General features: G+C 34.6%; 1 protein-coding gene across 1 annotated transcript in view; it reads left to right on the top strand.

The window, feature by feature from the left end:
• Positions 1-23,218, top strand: part of CUNH10orf11 (chromosome unknown C10orf11 homolog) — a 645,699-nt gene that overhangs the window by 364,334 nt on the left and 258,147 nt on the right. Inside the window, exon 5 of the mRNA XM_017807157.1 lies at positions 7,521-7,647. Within this exon, the coding sequence (XP_017662646.1) occupies positions 7,521-7,647 (127 nt within the window). The remainder of the gene's footprint in view (positions 1-7,520; positions 7,648-23,218) is intronic.

Raw genomic sequence — 23,218 nt, 5'->3', positions numbered from 1 at the left:
CTATTTAATTCCTAAACCAGAAAGAGAAAGGTGCAAGAAATCAAAGCTTTGCTTAATCTTCTCAATCCAACAAACTGAAAAGATCTGTAAACCCCCCAAAATCTCAATCTTAAAGAAATGTGGAAAATATCTTTTACAAAACTTAAGGTCCAGTTGTTCATAGTGATCTTAGCAATGGAGGTTAAAAGTAATATTGCATATATTAAAAATAATTAGGTTTTTTCATAAATACTTAGAAAATATAGAAAACTATGCTTTTTGTCAAGAAATTCCAGTCTAGTTCCTCAAGTAATCCATTGGTATATCATTTATATAATTTAATTACTAAAGCTTTTCCCTATTCTTTCATTAACAGTACCTTTTATAGTAAAACATTATTGTGCTTTTTTTCTCAAAGTAGGTTTTGGGGTTTTCTTGTAAGAACCATATTACTTTTGAATGGGAAATTTTTTAGGGAAAAAGAAAAGCATCCCTGCTACTTCTCCTTACCTTTTAAATTTCTAGGAGAACAAATTGATGAAAACATTTCTAAGTTACTGGAATTTTTCTTGGACAGGAAAAGAAAATGGAAAGTTCCCTTCTGTGGTATTTTTATGAGCAAATTTGTTTGGTTAATTTTAAAAACTTACTTTTTTTTTCCATCACTGTAAAATGGCTTTAGTTTCTTTCTATTAAAAAAATAACTCTGTAAGTTCTTAGTTTTTATCTTATTTTTTTAAGCTTTCTGTATTTGGGTGTTAATATTTTGTAAAAGCATATCTTGGTGGTAAGGGAAAGGGAAAGTAGAGTAACTGAAATGTAACGGTGATAGGAAAATTTTAAAAGCTTTTGGCTCAAATAGGAAGCAAGGATCACAGAAAAATAGCTTGCAAAACAGTGTGTCCTCTAAAATAACCTAGTCTACAATCTCTGCTTTGAAGATTGCGTGAAAACAAAGGTCATGACCCGGAGATCAAAGTAACAGAAGTCAACACAGTAATTGCTGGTTGCTTCTGTTGTACTGCATTTGGTCAGTCCTGTGGGTGTATTGTTTGCACTGAAAACTTCAAACGTGGTGTTACTGAACTGTGAAAAATCATCTGGGTCAGAATGTATTACAAAGCAGTTGTGAATGCTGCAGGTGACCTCACCTATTTTCATTAAAGCGATATGATTGTGAAGAATTCATGCCATGTGTGAAGTTTTCAGTGCTTGGTCATTCCTCTTTACTCCTTATTGACATTTCCTGGAATGATGCATTCATTAAATGCTGTTGACATGGAAACAAGGGCAAGTGGAAACAAATGCCTGAGTTTATTTTAAATTAGCTTAAAAGTACATGTACTAGATATGCTATCTTCGGCAGGGGGAGCAAATGATGATAACCTTATGAAGTCCTCTTAAGATATAACAGCTAGAAAGGAAGTGCATGCATTTTGTACAGATTAACTTTTCAAGCTAAATCAACTATTCTCATCCCACAGTTTTGATTGTGAGAAACGCTATTTCTCATAAATACTTAGAAATACTTAGCATTTTCAGTGTTCTTGCAGTTTTCTTTCGTTTTATTGTGGTTTTGTTTTATTGTTTATTTTAAAAATTGATACAGAACTTTTCTATTTTAAATAGTCTTGCTATTGAATTTGGATGGTGATATAAATGCATACTCAAGAAGCAATAGGAGACTAGAAGTCCTTGCTCAGTAATGAAAATAATGCTTATATACCTGATCAATACCAGTGAATTACTGTTGAGGCTCTCTTTTAGCAGGAGGGATTGCAGTCTGATAGTTCTGTACATATTTTTTATGTACTTAATTAGATGATTAGGATATTCCCTTACATCTGTATAATCTATGAATCTGTGTTGCTTCACTATTTGTCTGAAGTCTTGTCATTTCACTGGTACCTGGTAGGAAAAAATCTATATGTGATAGACATCAAATGACCACACAACTTCTATCTGAGACTATCCACTGTGAGGGTTCATGAGCAAGAACAATTATGATGTTTTTATTCAGCCAGTAAATTGAAGTCCGTAGTACCCAATTTGTCCATACTAACACAATAAGTTTAGACATAACTCTAATTATTGTTACACAAATAGAGAGATATTTTTCTAATTCATAGAGTTGTTTGCTACACTGAAGAAAAGGAGAAGGTATTAAAATATTAGGAGGTGATCTGGATTTCTGAGTGACTTGTGAGTCCCTCAGAACTATATGATCATCACCGAACAGTGCCAAGGCTGCACAGGGTCTTACATGATCCTCTAATGCACCTCATGCCAACATCGTGCCCTCACTTCTGAAAGGTGCTGGTTTAAGTTTATGACCTGTCTTCCTTATCTGTATATTAAAGAAGATTTTTCATTGCACATGAGAATTCTGTAGCCAGCTATAAGCTGTTTGGTGGGGGTAGAGGGGTAAACCTTTTGGAGGGGGCAGAAGAAACAGTTACAGAAGATAATCAGTCTCACTCATTGTTCAATCCTTCTGATTTTTGTTTTTGTCTCTCCCTTTTGAAAACTGATCTAACTTTGCCAACTTTAGGTTATTTATTTTTTTCTAGTTTACAGTAATGTAACTGAGAGCATAATCAGCCCTTCAAAGTTTGAAATAAGTATATTATTTTTATGTTCTATGGTTGTCAAGGAAAGGAAATATAATAGCACAGAAAATAGAAAAATGAAAGTAAACACTTTCTGAAACAAAGAGCATGTTGGTGTTATGATACAGGAAGAGCTAGATATTTCTGCATTCTTCTGGCCAAATATTTCTCAATTTTTCATTCCAGATAAATTTAGTTTTTAAAATTTAAATATTGATGCGTATAGTACAGTTTTATATTCCAGCTTTTGGTAATAAAAGTAAAAATTGAAAGACTATACAGAATCTAGTTCTTACCATAGTGTTTCATTAAAGGTTCAGTGGAATAGTTATTTTTTTCTGAAATGTTAGCATATACAAATATATTATACTTTTCTTGTAGCAGAGGAAGAAGAAAAGAACCCAAACAGTTCATTCCCCAAGTAATTTTTTGCCACTTTTGAAATTTTCCTATAATGTGGCCTGTAGTTTCAGAAGGCCAACCATGTTCAACAGCTTATCTGCTTTACAAAGGGAGGTGATGAGTTAATTGAGACCCTTAGATGGTATGATATTATGTGACTCCCTGGGTTTTTTTTGTTGTAGTTATGATGTTCACAGCTCTAGAATGAAATTTTTCTAGAACTGATTGATAGTAGCTAGAGGTGGAGTACCAAAGCTCATTAAAACAGAAGCAATTTTTATGTTAGAACCTAAATGGCTACTGAAAAAAGACATAGATCAGACTGAAATTTTACAGGATCTATTTAGCAAAAATAAATGGTTGATTTGGAAGTTTTGGATCAGGACTGACAAATTTCTTGTAAATGCTTCAAATAGATTTTTTCTTTTCTTCCATGTGATCCTTTAAGGAACACAAATTTTCTTTTACTTCCCCTGTAAAAGTCTCATAAGGTGTGAACCTTCAGTGATTTCTTTTTTTTGGAGGGGAAGAGGGGATAACCCAAGGACTATGTGTTTAAGTAGTGATTGTTACACAGTAGAGAACTAGAATCATACATAGAATATGCCTGCAAGGTAACTGATAAGACTTAGTTTCCCTCTTTGTAAGGCAGAGTTAAGATGACAAGTCTGTGATTTGTTAAGGCTGTAGAGTGAGTCAGTATCAAAGACGGTATTTCTTTATATAAAAGTTAGTCATGTATTGTTTAATAAATAGCAATAGTTGATCTCAAAGCTGTCTTTGTTATGTGCCTTTCTGAATGCCAGCATGTTTCTTCAAAGGAAGGCTTTGCCCCATCGAGCTTCTGCCAATGTCAATAGCAGCTGAATCCCAAGCTCACTGCATTCCTTTGCAAATGTCCACTCAAGCCTGTCCCTCTTTTCCAATATCTTGGCAAGTCTATGTAAAAACTCTTAAAATAATGCTTATCACATGCAGCATTTACTAAATTGGTAAATGAGTTGTTAAGCTTTATTGTCATTTTCACTTAACTAAGATGGAAATAACAAGAAATATGATATTCTCTGGTCTTTTTACATCTCTGAGAGTTCCTTTTCGTGTTTGATGAATATTTGTTATGAGCTTATTTTCATTGGCCTCTTGGCACTGGGAATCAAGGTGGGAGAGATGATTCTGAGCAAAAGAAGGTGCAACTTTACTTACTTACATAATTAATTTCTTTAATCCGTTATGAATTAGAAGATCAGTTTACAGGCAATGTTTTCTAAGCACCTTTCTGGTCTACCTGATTTTTATTTTTCTTTCTCTGAAGCTCACTTTTATCCTCATCACTGAAGATATTAACCTTTTTTCACGCCACTGCAAAGATTTTAAAAGCTGGTAACAGCAGTCTCAGAACACATGGAGCAGTACTAAATTTCAAAACTACTAAGAAAAAAAGAGGGGACAGAGAGACCCTGCCCCTCCAACTTCTAACCTAAAATAAACCTTTCTAAACTTATAATGTAAAATTTAGATGAATCTTTCTTCCTTAAGCAGTATTCTTTTAACTAGTGTTTTGTAAGTCTAAAACAGGTGCAATGTGTCAGAAAATTTATGGGTCTCAGTACCTGCCACAAAGTATTTTATGATGGCTGCTTTCTGTGTTATTAGTAGCTGTCTTTTTCTGCAGCCATTGGTGTTTGATAATAGTCTTAAAATACCCAAAATTACTTACCTGCAAGCAACATTCCATAGTCCCTGTTGACAGTTTGAATAAGTTTAGTGCCCTTTTGTTGTACTTTACCTTCAAAACAAACTGATTGAACCATCAATAGCTCCTGAAAGCTGACAGAGGCATGTCATCTGGTCTAACCCTCTGATAGTAGGTTATCTGTGGGAGTTAACCTCCCTGCATTGTTAACTGAAATGTTTTATGTACTATGCAACTTTAGGATACTACTGTGATAACCTTAGTAACTAAGTCATACATCACAGTAAAGAGATTTTGGGCAACAAATAACCCTGGATTAAATTTACAAGGGTTGAATTGATATTGTAGAGTGTTCATTCCCAGGCTTTGGTAACCCTTTCCTGTATTTTTTTATGGCAAACTTATGTTACATTTAGATTAAAGCTGCGTCTTCATATTTCTAGCTAAAATATATCTGGGAAGCTCAGTGTTTTTCCTCAGCCTTTTAATAAAAATGAATCATATTATTTTCAAATCACATAGAAACTTCTTATTCCATATTTAGTAAAAGGAATATGAATAAATGGGATTGTATTTTTAATCACCTTTTAAAATAATTAATTACTAATGTACCTTCCTTCTACTAGTGGGATAACCTTTGCTTCCTTAAGAAGTGCAAGTTTAAAAAAAAAATCAACCCCAAACCTGTGACTTGTGTAGTTTGCTGTTTAATTTGTGTGGGTAGGGTTTTTTGGTTTTGTTTCTGGAATTGACAAGTACTAGTGCTAATTCTGTTTTTTGAAATGCAATCAGTATGGCTTAAAAATACAAAAATACATTTGTATCAAGGAATGCTATTATAATTTTAAGCTTTTTTGAAATGATTGAGAGACTGACATTAGGGCTGTGATCCAAAGTCAGCATAGATGACAGTGCTGTCTTAATCTGTTGTCATTTTTGTTGCAGCCTGCTTTTCAATGGCATATTTCATTCCATCATTAAACATTTGCTGATTTTCTAATACCGATGTTTTCTTCACCTGAATATTCATCTTTTCTCACCCTACACTTAGTGGGTGTCTTTACTCATTTTTAGCTTCACTCTTCTTCACTCTTGACATATTGTTTCTTTCTGTGCATGTCTTCATTTGAAAGAATCTGTTGTCATCAGAGCTTTTCTGCCAGTAACGCAAGATGGATAGGTTCTCCTCCACTGAAAGATAAGGGCCAGCAAAATGCCAGGGAGGACTGGAAGGGCAGCCAGGAAAGCTGGAATGAATCTGAGAACGTGTCTGTCTCAGATCTGTAGCTGTTGTTTAAAAAATGGTCTTAGGAGAACTTCTGTTTAGTAAAGTGACTCTCTTTTTCTTCTGCTGATATAATTGAAAGCCATAGATTGAGGATTCACATTTAAGAACTGAGCATTTCCAGTTCACTTGTTAACAATTTATGAAGCTGTTGCCTCAGAGGAATGGTGTACTTGATGGAAAGGTTTATTTGCACCATTATATTTTGCTTGGTTTTAGAAGGGGGAGCGTTACAGTCTTTTTCACGTTTATCTGTTCTTGACAACAGTATTATGAGATAAACTTTTACCTTTTAAAACAATTTTTTTTTGTGTGTTATTCTCTTTCAAAATGTTATGCAGTTTTGTACTACTTTGATTTCTTCCTCCCATTGCCAGAAGGGATTGGTATGATTAGGAGCTCTCTGACTGACTGGAGTTTTATGAAAACAGCTAGGCATGGGGAACATTATCAATCACCTTTCTATCCCCTGCCAGGAAAAGTCTGACACTTCCCTCACTTTGCAGTGTTTGCTTCACATTTGGTTGACTAAATGCAAATTACATGTACTTGAGGTGGTTAGATATTTGGATTTGCCATGGTTGTGCCTTACTTTGGTTTTGATCTGCCATGTTCTCTCCCTCTGCAAGTGAGGAGCCAATACTACTTCTCTGAAGCTAAAAAGCTGCTGTCTTTTGAGTAAAAATGATAAATAGAATATAGTACTGATGAATCCTAATAAGAACTTTGAATTCTTAAAATATGTTTCCTATAAATAGTCTCTTCCTCTGTGCTTCTGCACTTAATCCTGAGCTGGGATCTATATGCCATAAGGACACCTTGTCTCTCTGGCAGGACCAAATTGGAATCCTCCTTCCAAATTATGACTTTGTCAAAATGTAGGCCTGGAACGAAGAGACCCAGAAAAACGCTCCGTGCTTTTTCTTTACAAATTCTTTCTTTTAATGTTAAGAGTTTTGAACACTGACATACAGTCCTTTCAAGGCAAAGGATGGTGGCTTAGCATGTATGGTAGAAGACAAATTATACCCCTCCCTGATTTGCTGTTCACGTGTCTCTACTGTTGATGATTATTGTGTTTTTAGGAATATATAAAAAAAATCTGAAGTGTTGGAAAAAGAATGTTTTCTAAGAACTCTTTCAGAGAAGATAGCAGGCAGTTTCCCATTTCTCAGATTGATTTTCCCCTGCAATGTGAGATGGAATCTTTCATATCACTCAAAATTCCTTTTCCCAAACAGGCAGTTCAAAACAATTTCCTATTTCTTGATATGCTTTATACCTCACCAAAGTCTATAGAGAGCATACATGTCCATGGTGATAACTGTGCTTGATCCACCCAGTATTAAATTTTTTGGGGCAGTTTACAACAAGCTTCATTTGAGAGAGTAAAGTATTATAACTTTTTACTTAAGATATATTGCATGAAAAAGGTGAACTGAGAGAGAAAACAAAGGCTGTTGTTTATTGCTGTTAATTTTAGTCATTTAGTCTGTAAGTATGTCTTTTTTTATTACTGGATTTTAACTGTGTGCATTTTGACATCTCTCAGATATTTTGTCCTGCATAAATTGACGAACCTGAAATTTCTTGATACTCGGAAAGTAACCAGGAGGGAGAGAGAGGAAGCCTTGGTAAGAGGTGCCTTCATGAAAGTGGTTAAGCCCAAGGATGCTAAGGTAGGAGAGTAAATGGAAGTCGTAACAATAATATGATTCATTTACACCATTTAAAAATAACTCCAAAAGCCTGGCTGTGTCTCTTGCTAAAGTAACAGGTGAAACCCTTCAAATGTAAGGATTGACACATGTGGTTAGGTGAGAGACAAAAGCCTTAGTTATTTTTCTGTGTTTTAATATAAAAATTTACAGTTACATCCGTTTACTGGGATGTGGCTATGTTATCAAATTTCTGCTTTTAACTTCTGTTTCATATAACAAAGTAACTAATATGTGTCACTGAGCTTAAAAGAATAGTTTTACCCTGTCCAAGGATGTGTAACCTGTGTGATGTACTTTTCGTGAAAGAATGCAATTTTTCTGACAAGCTGTCCCCTGCCTTGTATGTTAAACTCAAATGTCTATTGCAGAGCACACACCTATGGTGTTTACTGGCTTTTAGTGGACCAGTTGATTCTAATTTTGTATGATGTTACTGAATGTGGTATCTTGCTAATAAGCATTGACAACATCAGAGAGACAGTTTCAGTATCTGAGCATTTAATACCACTTGCATAAACTCTGGGTACGGTGCTGAAGCTATCAGAACGCAAATGTGAATTCTCCACTTTGCCTTCTTTGTTGATCAATATACAGTAACAGCAATCTGAGTGCAGAGTCCTTTAGTGCTGCAGATCTTTCTTAAAACTCCACCCAAGTTTTCAATCTACTTGCTTTCTGTTTGCTGTTTTCTTCTCTAAAATATACCATCAATAATTTACTGCAGATTTCCAATAATGCTGAATAATAAGCAGTTATGGAAATGCACTGTTTGGTAGCAAAAGAGTGTTGCTGGATAAATGTATTATCATAAGTACAATTGCAGTGCATTACAAATTTTTTCAGACTAATTCATTTATAACTACTAAAATGTTAACAGTTCTGATACAAGCATTGCTTCAATATATTGTTTACCACTGCCTTTAGTTACTTCAGTTTCACATATGTAATAAATGAAATAATTTATTCTAAGCTGTTTTGTATAACTTATTCACAGCAAACCATCTTTGAGTCTGGCCAAATGCAAAAGCTGAATTGTGTTAGGTATAGCACACATATGTCATCTTCTTTTACAGTTCTTCTTATCAGATTTTAGTTCTGGTGAAGTGTTTATTTAATTTTGCTAACAATTACATTTTTCATTTAAGGCCTAGTCTGTGAATTGTAATCAACTTAATAGTGCAAGAGAAGAAAAAAGTGTCTCTCAAATTTAAAGCTACTTTTCTGGATGAAACCTCTTTTTAAGTCAATAGCTAAGGATAAATTACCTCACAAATTTAGGGATAACATGTTTATCTTTTATGTCTACAATTGAACCTTTTGTATAGTTTTGAATTATTTACTCACTAAGTCTTATGATAAACCATACATTTATTTCAGCACATTTGCAGAAGCCTCCAATTTACCATTGTTGTTGCCTTCCTAAAGAGTTGACTTTTTTCTCATTTATAAATAGTTCAGTACAAATTACTGATGGTAAAATCATTGTAAATGATTTTCATGGCATGAATTAATGCTTCTTACTACACAATTACCCTCATCATATAATATTATATACATATTACAGAAATTGCTAATTTAAAATAAATATTAAATTAGATGCAGAACAGGTATTATAAAGCTCTCCAAATTGTTTTGAATTCGTGCTTGTTTCCTAGGGTATTCATGCTTGTAGTACATCTGCATGCAAACTCTATGTTTGAGAACACTCATAGAGTCCTCTCTGCATATGTTTTCAGATGCAGATGTGTATGTATACAGCTATTGACAGCTGTACTCAAAGACCATAACAAGCAGAATTCCTCTATATACCACAAAGATGATGTGCCCAATATCTGTACTTTCAAATTCTGTCATATGTCGTACATTGAATACATAATGTGTTTTTATTCTTTAGCCTTCAGATTTCCTGGATCTTGTGTTTTCTCTTCATCAATTCCCCTCCCATATAGTTGTCGAGATTTTTCGACCACCTTCAGGCAGCTTTAACAGACAGGTGGTGGTGGTACATTTTAAGCATTCCGAAACTAGTTAGAGGTTACACTTTGATCAAAACTGAGAGAAGCATTGCAGCACATCCAGTATTGGTGATCAGAAAAACTCAGTATTTGGTCATCAGAAAAACTCCTTAGTCAGTTGACCTAGGGCTATAATACCTTGATCACAGTGAACTTCCCAATAGTAATTTTTTTTTCTTTTCACCTGAGGTAGGAGCCACTGTGTCAGCCTATGCTTGCCAGGAAAGGAGATGGAGTGATTAGTTTTTATGTTGGCAGATGCCATATAAAAATCTTCTGCCAAATGTAGCAAAAACAGTGAGCCTATCAGACCTGCTTTTTCAGAAAAAAAAACCAAACTAAAAGGTTTTTTTCCCCCCATTATGATAAGCAGGAGATGGTATGGCTTATTCAGCATAAAAGGCAAACTGATGATCTAAAGAGGCTGTGATGTGGGGAGTTGTTTTCATTTTAGTCTTGACATAAAATACTTGGGAGAGCAAAACACCCCACCAAGAAAAAAATACACAAAATGAGAATAAAAGCAAGAAATTTCCATCTGAGTAGCTTGTGTTTACTCAAATGCAAAAGTATCTAGCAATCACCAGTCATCACTAAGTCATAAATATTTTATTTTGTATAAATTTTTTACTTTCATTTTTCCTGATTTTTTTTTAACAGAACACCGCACTTTCTTGTGCTTTGCTTCATTTCATCCTTTGTTGAAAATGCATCTGTTTGTGATATGACTGTCTTATGGAAAGATACAGTCATTTATTAGAAAACATGTTACAATGTTACAATGCAGTGTTCCTTCTCACTGTAAAAGTGAGCTAAACTTCATTATTCTGTGATGTTTATGTTTTCTTTTGTCAAAATATTGAACATTGTATCATGCCTGCTTTTAATAAGGGTTGGATAAGTCTGGCTGGATAAGAGGCATTGAGCCAGATGAGGAAGCCTTGTTTTAATGACCAGATCATGACCTCATTTCACTGGCACAAGTGTAGATCAAAGTGGAAGATGCCTGTCCAGTGTGAAGTGTGTTTCTGGGCATGACAGCATTTCACATCAGAAAGACAGCTCAAGAATACGACAGTCAAAATTGCTTAATTATGTCCCAGCTTTGTAATTATTCATCTCTGCTTCTACAAAGAGTACAGTTGTCATTTCTTGACATAATTATTTAAAACTGTACCCTTCTTTGGTTTATAGGTATATGAATTGTGCTCCCAACTGTTTCATTTTTAAAACTTAGAGATGCAAAGCAGAAAGTAATTTGAGAAAATATTTTATGACTCCACATTTTTACATTGCATATGATATAAATTTAAAAAATGAAATTATGATGTATCAAAGGACATAATTTCATATTTTAAATGTCTGTATTCATGATCATTTAATCTAGATGATAAAATCTGCATATATCCATTATATCTAAAGTGTGTTGCAATGAATAGATACACACTGTCATAAGTCTCGTTAAATATAAATTTAATTACTGAATACTGGGTCAGCGCACTTGCTTTTATATAATGCATATATTTCCCAGTATTTTGCAGCCCCTCTTCCCAATAAATATTTTGTGACTTACTGAATTTTTAAGGTTAACATTTTCATCAGTTTTATTTATGGTGGCAAAAACAAGCAGCATGCATTTGGTCACCAGTAACAGTCTTGCAGCCTGTAAGACCAAGTCATTGGTGGGTATCCATGGATATACTTCCAAGTAACAGACTTAATATTATGTGGAGTTATTCTGCTTGCAATTGGGTATAAAGGGAACTCTGTACAACAAAAGATGGCAGTACAGGTGTTCTGAATTTTTTGATTTGTTTTTCACCCTCAGATACATTGTTTTCATCAGAAGTTATAATTATGAAACCTGATGTAGCATTTGTTATCTAAGGAACTAAGATGGAGAGACTGAAGTAGGAAGGCAAGTCTAATATCTGAATTCCACATGATGAATGTATGTGATTCATGCTCACACAATTACTTGGAGGGTAGAGGGAGATAATTTTATTATGATAGAAAGAGTAAATATTTAGGCAGGATCATTTAAGAAATAAGGTGAGATAAAGTCTACAGTGTTGCTTTCAGGTTACTGGCAGTATTCTGGTGTTTAAGCTCATAGGAGAAGCTCATTATCTAAGTGACCAGTGCTGATATATGCTTCTATTAAAATCAGATGAGGCATGAGGAATGATTTTAGTAATTTTTGTGCCTTACTATTTAAGAAGAATCATATTTTTCTTGAGTAGATGTGTTCTATCTGCTTACATGAATTTAAGCAAGACATTTTTACTAATGTATCTCATGGACCTTTTTGCCCCCTTTGTAAATTAGGAAAATGGGGCTGGTTTTAAAAACTAGACAAAAGGAGACAGGTAAAATTTCAGAGAATATCTGCGTTGCTAACTTTTTTTTTTTTTCCCTTTTTACCATCACCATTGTGTAGACATCTTGGTTTATAAACTTACAGCATTTGGAGTAGATGCAGAGTAAAGGGCTTTTAAAGTGTAAAGAATCATTATGTTGAATTGCTAGCTAATAAGATACCTCTTTGAGAGAGCTTCTACATTTTTGGGGTTCTTATTGTCCACATGTCAAAGTTTCACATCCTAAAACAAAGGACATGAATTTAAGACTCTAACCTAGACTGTGATGCAGTAAATAATATTTACTTCAAGGACATTGAGGCAATCATGCTACTATGTAGCCCATTGAAGCATCCATTTTGCTTTTTGGAAAATTTAAGTATTTGAAGCAAGAGTCCATAACATGCTTGACTCATAATCCCTTAACGACTCATCAAAATTAGGAAAAAATAATTAAAATAAAAACAAACAAAACCCAGAATTGCTTTTATGTATGATTACTTTGGCAGTTTAAAAAAATATGATTCTTGGTAGAACTCATTTGACAGAGCTAAGTTCAGTAATTTAAAAGTTTTCATTTTTAAAATCCCATTATCTTAAACAAATGCCGTGATCCAAAACAGATGTAAGCAAACATACCTGTATACAAATTTATGGTATAATTATGTGTGAATAACACTTGCATATTTTTTTTCTAAACCAGTGGCTTTTACTTCTTTTCTAAAACTGGGCATGACATCTTGAACTAAGCCTTTTTTTGGCCTGCAAGGGAATAGTTATGATGATTAATGTGGCAGAAGAAACAACAAAAGCATTGTGAAACTCCACGTGATGAACTGATCAAGGTGTTGGAGAACTGAGATGACCTTATGTTTTTCCTTCTGTTTTCCAATTCCTTTATGATATACTGATCCACTTTTTCTTTTTCTTTTTCTTTTTCTTTTTTTTCCTTTTCCTTTTCCTTTCCCTTTTCCCTTTTCCCTTTCCCTTTCCCTTTCCCTTTCCTTTCCCTTTCCCTTTCCCTTTCCTTTTCCTTTTCCTTTTCCTTTTCCTTTTCCTTTTCCTTTTCCTTTTCCTTTTCCTTTTNCCTTTTCCTTTTCCTTTTCCTTTTCCTTTTCCTTTTCCTTTTCCTTTTCCTTTTCCTTTTCCTTTTCCTTTTTCTTTTTTTTTCTTTTTTTTCTTTTTCTTTTTCTTTTTAATTTGGAAGTTTAGATTCTTGAATATTTGTACTATTCAATTAGTTGAAAAGAAGATTAGAAGAAACTTTTGGATGTCTTTGAGAATACCCCTTTGTATGCCTCCTTGATAATCACACTGCAATAATAGATGTCTATTTGGTATGTGTATGTGTGTGTGAACTTGCTGTGAAGTGCAGTGAACACAGAAATGGAATTTGAGCTGTGATATTCATAAATTCAAGAATACTTTGTTCAGAAGACTTTAAAAAGATTGCTAAGACTGTCCTCAGTTTTTGTAGAAAGAAAAAAAATTAGTTCCCATATGTCTTGATTCAATGTTGAGAGATAAAATCTGCTATCACACCTCATGGTTCTTGGAGGGTAAATTATTGTGACGTGAGATTTTTACGAAATGGGAAATCTAATTTTTTTAACTGTACAAGTGATTAGAGGCTTAAGGATGTGACTGGAAAGGTATATACTAGACTAATAAGCAGAAAGCTGGTAGTTCATCAAATGGGTAATGAAGTTCTATAGAAGACACCTGTGAGACATTGTGGTAAATGATATATGGATGTGTGAACATAAGTTACACTATATATGGATACAGGTCAACAAGCAGTGCTGCTGTAGCCTGCATCTTGCCTCATATGGAGTCTTTGGATGAAATAGTTCAGTAATTAGTGATATGTGATGGCTTCTTTTACATTTCATTTGCTTATCTATCAAATTAAACGTGCATCTTAAGGAAAGCCATAGACTCCATTCTTTGGTTCAAGTTATCTGTAGCAGACAAATGTTGCACTTGCTACGTAGCATCTTATCCAAGTGAAGAAAGTTAACAATAAATTTGATCTAGCTGTGAATTTGAGCATCATGTGAGGAAGCTCTTGCTCCTGGAAAAGTTGCAAAAAAAAAAAATAATAAGAGGATCTAGAGCCGTCTGCTAAGGCTGGTTGGTAAAGAACTGCCTTCAAGTGACTGCAAGGGCAGATATGTTAAACCAAACTGAAAGACTGGCTTGGGAAAAGGCAGCCAATGCTAACAGAGGGAAGAGAAGAATCAGTATCCAAATTAGAAGCAAACCCAGTTATGATAGTAAAGTTGAAGATGCGATTCTAAGATACAAAGAGTTTGGAAAGTAAGAAACTTCCATGCAATCCTTGAATCTGCAAGTTGATTGGGTTTTTCTGCTCTATTTTGTGTATTCACACATTAGACAGGTCACATGATTAGAAAGAACCTCAGTCAGTAAATGAGAGAAAAGCAATTAGTTTAAACAGTGGGGACTAAGTCGCAAGTATGCAGCTGCTGAAATAACAAAGGAACTGGCCTGCTGTAATTCCAATTGTCAAGAAGGAAGAATGGACAGGTGTGGGTCATATATGTATTAGTTTAGGGGGAAAGACTCTTCTTCAATGTTTGTTCTAGTGTTCTTAAAAAATATCAACTACCTCGTATATGCAGTTCTTTGGGCAGGTATTACGTGGACTACATTTCAGTATCTTAATTAATATTAAAGATCCAGAATGAAAAAGGTGATGTCTTTTTCCTAAAATTATTCCTTTAAAAAAAAGTATATGATTGTCATGAAGCCAGTGTCATTTTAGCCATTAATGATCCCAATGCATTTTTCAGATAGGAAGGGGTGTTATCCATGGAGCTCTGGCCTGAATCCAGTTCAGGTGATTACATTCTGCCTCTATGGATTTCTCTACAGTCTCAATTTACTAAAGGCATTCTCTTTTCCACCTTCTGCCCTAAACTGTTATGTCATGTTGCAGTGTGCTAGTTAACCAGCTGCTCCTTTACACCTGAAAAGTGTGTGTCTTTCAGTATTAGTGAGCATATTGATCCCTTTGTGAGACTTAGTATTTGTACAGCACTTAGAGACTCTCTGATGAATGGCAATAGGCACTGTATATAATTAATGCATCCATTTAATTGAAGGAACTATCATAACAACTTGTTTATTACGTCTCTTACTTTATATTTTATTTTCATTTGTGGGTTCATATCTATGGAAACTTCAATTGTTAGATGCTGCACGTGTATGGTCTGCCTTTTGTATTGAGATCAGCCTATTCAGTCTACTTAACAAAATGCCATTCAGCAAAATGTAATACCGTGAGAGCAGGATCGTCATTGGTTTAGATTCTTAATGGATCAATAGGGCTAGAATTTTATCCTGTAACTTTTGTTTGTTTTTCTTTTGGAAGTGGAAACACTGTTGGAGTACAGGCAGAGTTCAATGCACTGTTCTGTAGTTCCTCTTTTCAGAAAAACTAATGCAATGGATCTCATTACCAGATGACACCACTGTTAAGCATAGGAGTTGTTCATATGGTGCTTTTTTTTTATGTATTTAATATGACATTTGGCCATAATATGACCATTTAATATGGCATTGGCAAAACTCTTGGCCAGCTTATGTCTATTCTTAGGTTCCTATAGGTGGTTCTTTTTTTTCCTGAACTTTGAGACACTGTATGTCTCTTATACTCTCAGTCAAATTGATGGGTTATTCCCATTGAAATAGTAGTAGTCTTAAGCATGGTGGTTAGAATATATGTTAATTTCTAGCAATGAAACAAAGGTCCAATTATAATTTTTTTTTTCTGAAAACTACTTATCAGAGAAAGATTTCTGAGAGAGAAAATCAGTAGCAAACTACCACTACCATAGAGTCTACTTGTGATTCTGTACATGCGAAGCACCTGGTTCAAAAGTTGAAAAGAACTGTCATAGCTGATTTTAAATTTATTGCTTGTTTTGACTGTGGTTGGGTGTCACACAGTTTTCACAGCAGGCTCTGCAATGTATATGGATGCTGTGTTAAGATAAGACCTGGATTCACTGTTTCACTGACCCATGAAAAGTTCACCAGCTGTTAGAGGTAAATGTGGTCAGAAGGGCCACTGCAAATTAAGACAAAGATGATTTGTTGTTGTGATCTCGGTAGCATATCTTGCAGCAAGGAACAACATGCTATCTGGAAGACTGTGATGTAAACAGAGTTGTATTTTACGTTAACTTAACCAAATTCTTTGGCATCCTTCCTTTCAGAGGTTACACTGCATGGTTTTTAGAAAGGTGATTCTCTATATCCAGACCAAGGTAGTAAATAAACAAAGTGCCTTCAACATGTCAGTCTCTGCAAATTGTTAATCCACTAGTATTCTTTGGTCTTGCTTGTCATTAACAAAATGTTTTTGGTTGCACAATGACATCTTTATTGTTGTTTGTGATAACAGTGTAGTCCCTGATTCTACAGAAGTGGATTTTATCTTCCTTGTGTTTACTTTTGACATCAGTGGAATTATGGTCAAAAAGGACAGTCTACAGTGATCTGTGGGTTGCAAGTTCAAGTGTGAAGGCCTAAATTTTATCAGAGGATAAAGAACCATGACTTCATCATAAAATGTGATGCAAGCACATCATATAGCATGTTACTGTGAAATGAATGATAGATTTCTTTTTTTTTAGTGTTGCTATAGTCAAATTAGGTGGATGGACTGAGAAGACAGGAACAAAAGGGAGGGTAAAATGAATGCACCTTGTATTGACTAATATTTCTAATCACTTTGGAAACAATGTAAATTACTAAAAATAGCAGCCTACTGCCATTTCAGATACCCTAAAATATACAGCAGGTCCTTTAAGGGATGGCAGATAAGGATCTGTAGGAGATGTAAGTTTTTCTGAACTTACATGGGTATCTGGGCCCGGATACTGCAGAGTGGCTAAAACAGCAGTAGAAGTGTGTGTTTAAGCAGCTGAATCATGCCTTTCCTGTTGTGCTAAAAGAAATATTGTGTGCTGCAAAATATTGGCAGGTCAGGAACACCAGAGCATTATAAAAATAATCCTCCCCTGCACTAACAGCAACCAGAGAGTGGTGCAAGAGTCAGATAGGGCTGGTAGTGATGAGGTCATCTCCTAAAAACTCAAGCATATCAGTCATTCTCTCTTCATTAATGACTAAGAACATGACCAATTTGCAGCTGGTTTATAAGGGAAAAAAAAAATTGTTTTCAGTGAAAAACTAATATTTATCTCCTAGTCTCCACCCTTACCAGAAATGTATAGGCCAAAGGGATGTTTTGTTAGAAGTCCTGAACTTTTTCACTGAATGAGTTTCTAAAACTGCTCCCTTGGTCAAAGGAAATGGATGCAGCACAGATTCATCTGCTCCCTAAAAATCAGAATGAATTAACAGATTCTGGTTCCAATTCCTGAATGTTAGTTGAAGCTGATACTAACATCATCTTGCCCATCTTGCAGACAATGGACCTGACATAAAACATTTACAATTTGGCAACTTGTGGATCCATTTTTCAGGGTAAAATGAGGGGTTCATTGCATGGATAAAAAGCTAAAAAATATTTCTGACTGAGAACTGGTGGGTTTTTTTGAAGGAATTAGTGAGATTATAAAGCTTTTGGGGTAAACTGTTGTCCTAATTTATCTTGGTTATTCAGACCATCCAAGGAAAACATAGGAAAACATATGAATTGTAATTAATTCTGTAATTAGAAACTTCTCTAAAAATAATTTAAGAAAATTTCAATCATGTTTCAAAAATTATACTGATTTGAAACCTGTTCTGTGAACGATGTGTTTTAGTGGTAGGGTTTTTTGAGACTTTAACAGGCAGGAAATCTGTCCTTAAGTGATGTGCATTTAATTTTTAAATGCATTTAAGCTATACTTCAGTTCTAATGTATCAAATGTCATTGTATCAAGGAATCTAGTAAACACATGTACCTTGTCCCAAAGAAGATTAATTTCTTCTTTCAACCTTGATGGGGCTTGAAAACCACCAACCACCATTGTTTTCTTGTAAAAGAACCTGTGAGATAATGACTAAATTACTATTACCTTTGTGTGGCTAATTTATGAGCTTGAAGCAGAAAGAGATCAAGTTTTCTGTTACGTCAGTACAGCAAACTATCCTATGTATCTTATTCTGGCAAATTTCATTAGGAAATGTATCATTTGGGTTAAAAGAAGTAAATTCAGGATTGTGAAATTAATATCTTTTTTTCTCTTTCACACATTACAGGACTAAATATACATCTTTGTTCATGTAACAGTTACAAACAGTTCACTGTGTAGGCCAAATGCTCTCTAATGCAGTAAAATTAAGAAATAATATGCTTTGAAAGTGATTTATGAGTGTGGTTAAACTGCCAGATTTACAAAGAAATAGTTCAGATCTTGGGAAGCCTCAGGAGTCACGTCAAAAATGAATTTGACCATGATTTAGACTGCTACTTTTCTTACATGACATTTAATATGTGTACTTTGGAGGCCCATATGTCTTTAATAAAATAGCATTAAGTTTTAAATATGATATGAATGCAGTCAGTTTCTAAATTCATAACCTTTTCCACAACTCCAAAATGCTAACCAATAAGGGAGTCATACATGCAATAAAACATAAACCTTAGAAAATAGTTTTTTATTAGAATGGTTAGACATTGGCAGCTGGGCTGTAATGTAATAAATACATGCAGCCAATGTGGGTTTGTCAGTCTTTGTTTACACTGTAAGCAACTGGGACCAGACAACTAATTATAACTGAGGACCAGAGGTCATGAAAAGTATATTTTGTCCAGTGAATCTGTACTTGCTAGGTGAACCTTATAATGCTAAGAAAAGTAATTTATTAAATAAGAAACACTTCAGTCTGCTTCCCAGTTGAGTTTGTCTGAGAATATAATATTTATTAGAGAGTCATACACTTTAAGACTGTTCTGAAGTACTAAGTGTTCAAAAATTATGAAAAGACATACAGAGTTTACAAAGGATTTCAAGGTTTAGCAAATGATGACCAAAAGAGTTCAATGTTTCATGAAAACAGTGAAATGGGAGTCTTGTTTATGCTGAAGTTTATATTCAATAACAAAAAATGCTATCATATTTTGAGGGATACTTCTTTGCAATTTGAGCTACTTTATTAATTTTGCTAAAATAATGTATTTTAACATTACTTTCTGAAACAGAAGCTACCCCACAGCAAAGCCAACTTTCTAGACAGCTTGAGCTTTAACTCAGAACAAGTTCTGGTTTGCTTGTTGGGTTCCTCTTTTTATTTAACGTTCATGGAACAATACTGCAAGCCTGATCACATATTCTAGGTAGTCTGACATTCTAAAGAAAACTATTGAAATGGTGTGGGAGCTGGGAAAAGACAGCTTTTCTGTGTACTCTTTAGTGTTTGGGGGAGTGGGACATAAGAACTTGGTTGTGACATACTTTTCCCTCCAAAATGCTTTCAGTGATTTGATTTCTGGTTAGTGTGGTTCTAGAAAAATGACAAAATCCAAATTAAAAAAGTCTGCTTTGAGATGTATTACAAAGCATATATTCAAATGCTAATCTCTATTCCTCCAGAATTATGGGTCCCCTAGAGCATCCAGAAAATTATTAACAGCATGTAATCCAGCTCAGTTTGAATACATCTTTACTCTGTTAGCCAAATCTTTACATAATACAAATCATTCTACCTATAAAGGCACAAATATGTTATTGTTCTCAACAGGCAATTTAATGCAGCTATAGGGAGGAGAATAAGAGAAAAGAAGATTACAAGCTAGCCGATCATGCTTTTATTTCTCTTAAATCTCTCAGCATTTCTCTGTGGTTGTACTTGTTTAAAAATTGTACACAACTGTGCTGTCTATATGATTTGGAAAGCAAATCAGCCTAAATATGAAGTTTCAATGGCTGTAGTTTTTAGGGGATTTGATACATTTATCACAAATATACATTTTATCCCAGAAGCAATGCTAAACCTGTAATCTTTTTTTCTCACAATTCTTTTGAAGACTTAAGTTTTGCTGTAGAAAGCTTATTTGTATTTGCCACCCAGTTGTGCAGCTTTAGCTGTAGAAGAGCTATTAAAGTTGATTACTTTCTGGGGGGTTTTATCAAAAGTATTATTAGTGTGAATACATGCAGAAAGCATACAAACAAGGAAGAAACCTGTTTTGTATTATTGAAATAATACACAACTATCTCCAATCATGCTGTGGAGTCAGGATTCTACTCCAACGGTAGCTCTAAACATGACTAAGTTTTAACTGTCACAATTCAGGTAAGCAAGGAGGTGGGTCCACTCTGGTGTATGTGTACAAATTGTTGTCTTTTATCATTACATTCTGCAATTTTTTTCCTTGCATTATTTTGCCACCAGACTGTGGCTTGTGACTCTTGCTGTGAAGTTCTGTAGTTATATGATAATAATTCTCTTGCTCTTTTTATTGCTTTTGTGATTTTTCCAGAAAGCGTGTGTCTTTATGGTGTACAGGTACTACCTAATCACCAAGGATTGGATTGGAAATTTATGTAAAGTGTTTAGATACGAGTAAGCAGTCAGCCTATCATTACTATTAATTTCACACAGAAAATGTGAATGCAATATTTGTTTCAAATAAAACCATAGAAGTGTCTCTAGGAAAAACAATGGAGCAGGAGAGGCAGTGAATATTCCTGTTCTATCTCTTCTCATCAAGCCTATCAAGCAAAAACTGGAAGAAACTGTACATAATTCTGTAGAAAAAATAGTATTCCTGAGTGTGAAATAGGACATCACTTGCATGTTTGCAGTTAGCTACAGGTCAAGTCCATTGGATTGTTGAACATGAAATATAAAATATTTTTGCTCTGAGTCTTAGGACAGTTCTTAGAGAACTTGCTCACTTTACATGCAGTTTGGCAGGAGTTTTGTGCTTTCTACTGCATATTGTTCCAGAGAAGTCTAACAGGCCACTGTATTAATCCACTATCCCAGGTCTGCTCAAATTTTTCACTATCTTGCTTTTGTATAATATCTCCCAGCTTTTTGCCACCTTCTTATGTGATGTTTTTTTTATATCTTTATGGTCTAAATTAGACTCTACAGTGCTATTTCTTCTAAATAATAAGTCTAAGATTTTGGGTGCAATTTTGAAAGGTGGAATGCTATACAGGGTAGGCAGAAGCACTGTATGTGTGGCACAAAATTTTTCTGTCATATGAAGAAAATTTTAAATCTGTTGAGTAGATTCTGAAGGAGTAGTCTGCTGTGTCAATGTAAGCAATAGAAACAAACGTAGATCTGTGCCATGTCAAATGGTCATTCCGAAGCAGAACTCATTAAGATGTCTGCATGTGTCATTCTAGTTTCAAAACAACCAAACAATCATTTTCTAAATATAAAGAAATATTGCATTGGCAAGATTTTCAGCAGCAGCTATACAGTTAATATCCTGAGAGGGATACTTTGGATTTCATTGTTTATCTCTGACAGTAGAGAACTCTTACAGGGTTAGAAAATAATTCACATTGTGAGTAGAAAAATATCTTTAAATTGATCTCATGTACTAGACCAGAATGGTGCATGGTTTCTCAGTAAAGGACACACCTAACTTTCTGGGAAGTGTTGCTGCAAGGCCATTGACAGTTGCAAAGTAAGGAAAGAGAAAGATAAAATTAATTTTATTTTCCTGATTTATTTTTGGCCATGAAACTAGATATGTTATTTTTCATAACAACTTTTTTGATTTAAAGGCAACAGCAACATAGCTTTTGAGTCTTTTTCTGCCGCATATGTTTACCAGTTTCTCTGGAGAGAACTTCTGAAGAACTGTTGTTTATATGAAGTGCTCTTTTGCTCCACTCTCTCCTCCACCTCCCCCCAAGCAGAAATGAATAGATATGTTGTTGGTAGAGAACTTACTTGCTTTGTCCTCTTGAGGTCATATTTTGGCAAGTGGGAAGTCTATTTTTTATATGATAAACCCCTAGTGGAATATGGTTTGGCTTGTAAAAACTGCTGTATACAGAGCCAATGGTTGTCTTGTCCTTTACAGGCTGGTCTTCCACCTTCTGTCCAGAATGCAGGGGAAACCAATGTTCACTGACTGGAGCAGTGTCATGCTAGAACTACTGAAAATTAATGGAGCTCTAATTAAACCTAAAATGCACTAATTCAAGCCTTATAAATCTTGTTTAATACTTCTACAGTTAACAGGAGAGCTGGTGTGGTCTGGGAGAACAAGGCACATGCCTATTTTTCTCTGCAATTTTACAGCTGGGAAGCAATTATGTTGCAATCTAGACTGTCCAGTGATCCCAAAGAAGGTTCATGGATGTCAATTTAAAGTTTATTTTCAGTCAGGCAATGTTGAAATGTTGCATGTAGCTATTGTAAATTTGAAAAATTAGATCTCTATTTTTTTGGGGCTTATAATGTGGGGAAAAGGTTCAGCTGAAGATTTTACCTATACTATAGTTGCCTGAAGATGAGAGTAGTCTCTTCCAATCCCTGTATTGATAACAACAATGAAAGCTCTGCATTCTTAGGGCTAGTGTTTAGATGGATATGTGATAAATCTATTCTCTGTGGCAGAAAATATTATATTTTCATATGCTCTTCTAAAGAAATAGATTAATCAAATACTAATAAGCCATGTAAATTAAAAATTGTAGTTTTAATCTCAAGATGGAGCAGAGCTTAAATTGGTGGTGTATCATTTTTTCATCTATAATAGTGGCATGGTGGCATAGTTTTAGTTGTTGGAAACTTAATGTAATGAGAATAAAATAAGTAATTTACTTGTCCTCATGACTGGACTTCTGGGCCTGGGCTGAAGGGCCACCCATTTGTATCCGTAGTAAAATCCTGCCTGTAGTGCAGTGGCTAGAAACAATTTACATTATCAGTGGAGCCAGGATTTCATGCTTCCTCTTCTACACTGTTCAAAGAAATACTTACTTTCTTTGATGTAATTTGTATTGGAGAAGACTTATTTTTTTTTAAAGGGAGAATGGACTGCGTGTTTGGCTTCCATGTAGGTTTTAAGTGCTGCTCCTTCTCCATTCAGAAACAAGGCAGAAAAATAGCATAATCACTTTTTGCTTTATTACTGGCATGGAAAAAACTGTCTATCGAGAAAAGCAGATGGGCCAGGTAAGAAGAAAATTTTGT

Source organism: Lepidothrix coronata, unplaced genomic scaffold (assembly GCF_001604755.1).
Source record: "Lepidothrix coronata isolate B3197 unplaced genomic scaffold, Lepidothrix_coronata-1.0 Scaffold17, whole genome shotgun sequence".
Lineage (NCBI taxonomy): Eukaryota > Metazoa > Chordata > Aves > Passeriformes > Pipridae > Lepidothrix > Lepidothrix coronata.
Note: the sequence above shows the minus strand (reverse complement) of the source record. Positions and strands in the feature narration are given on the sequence as shown.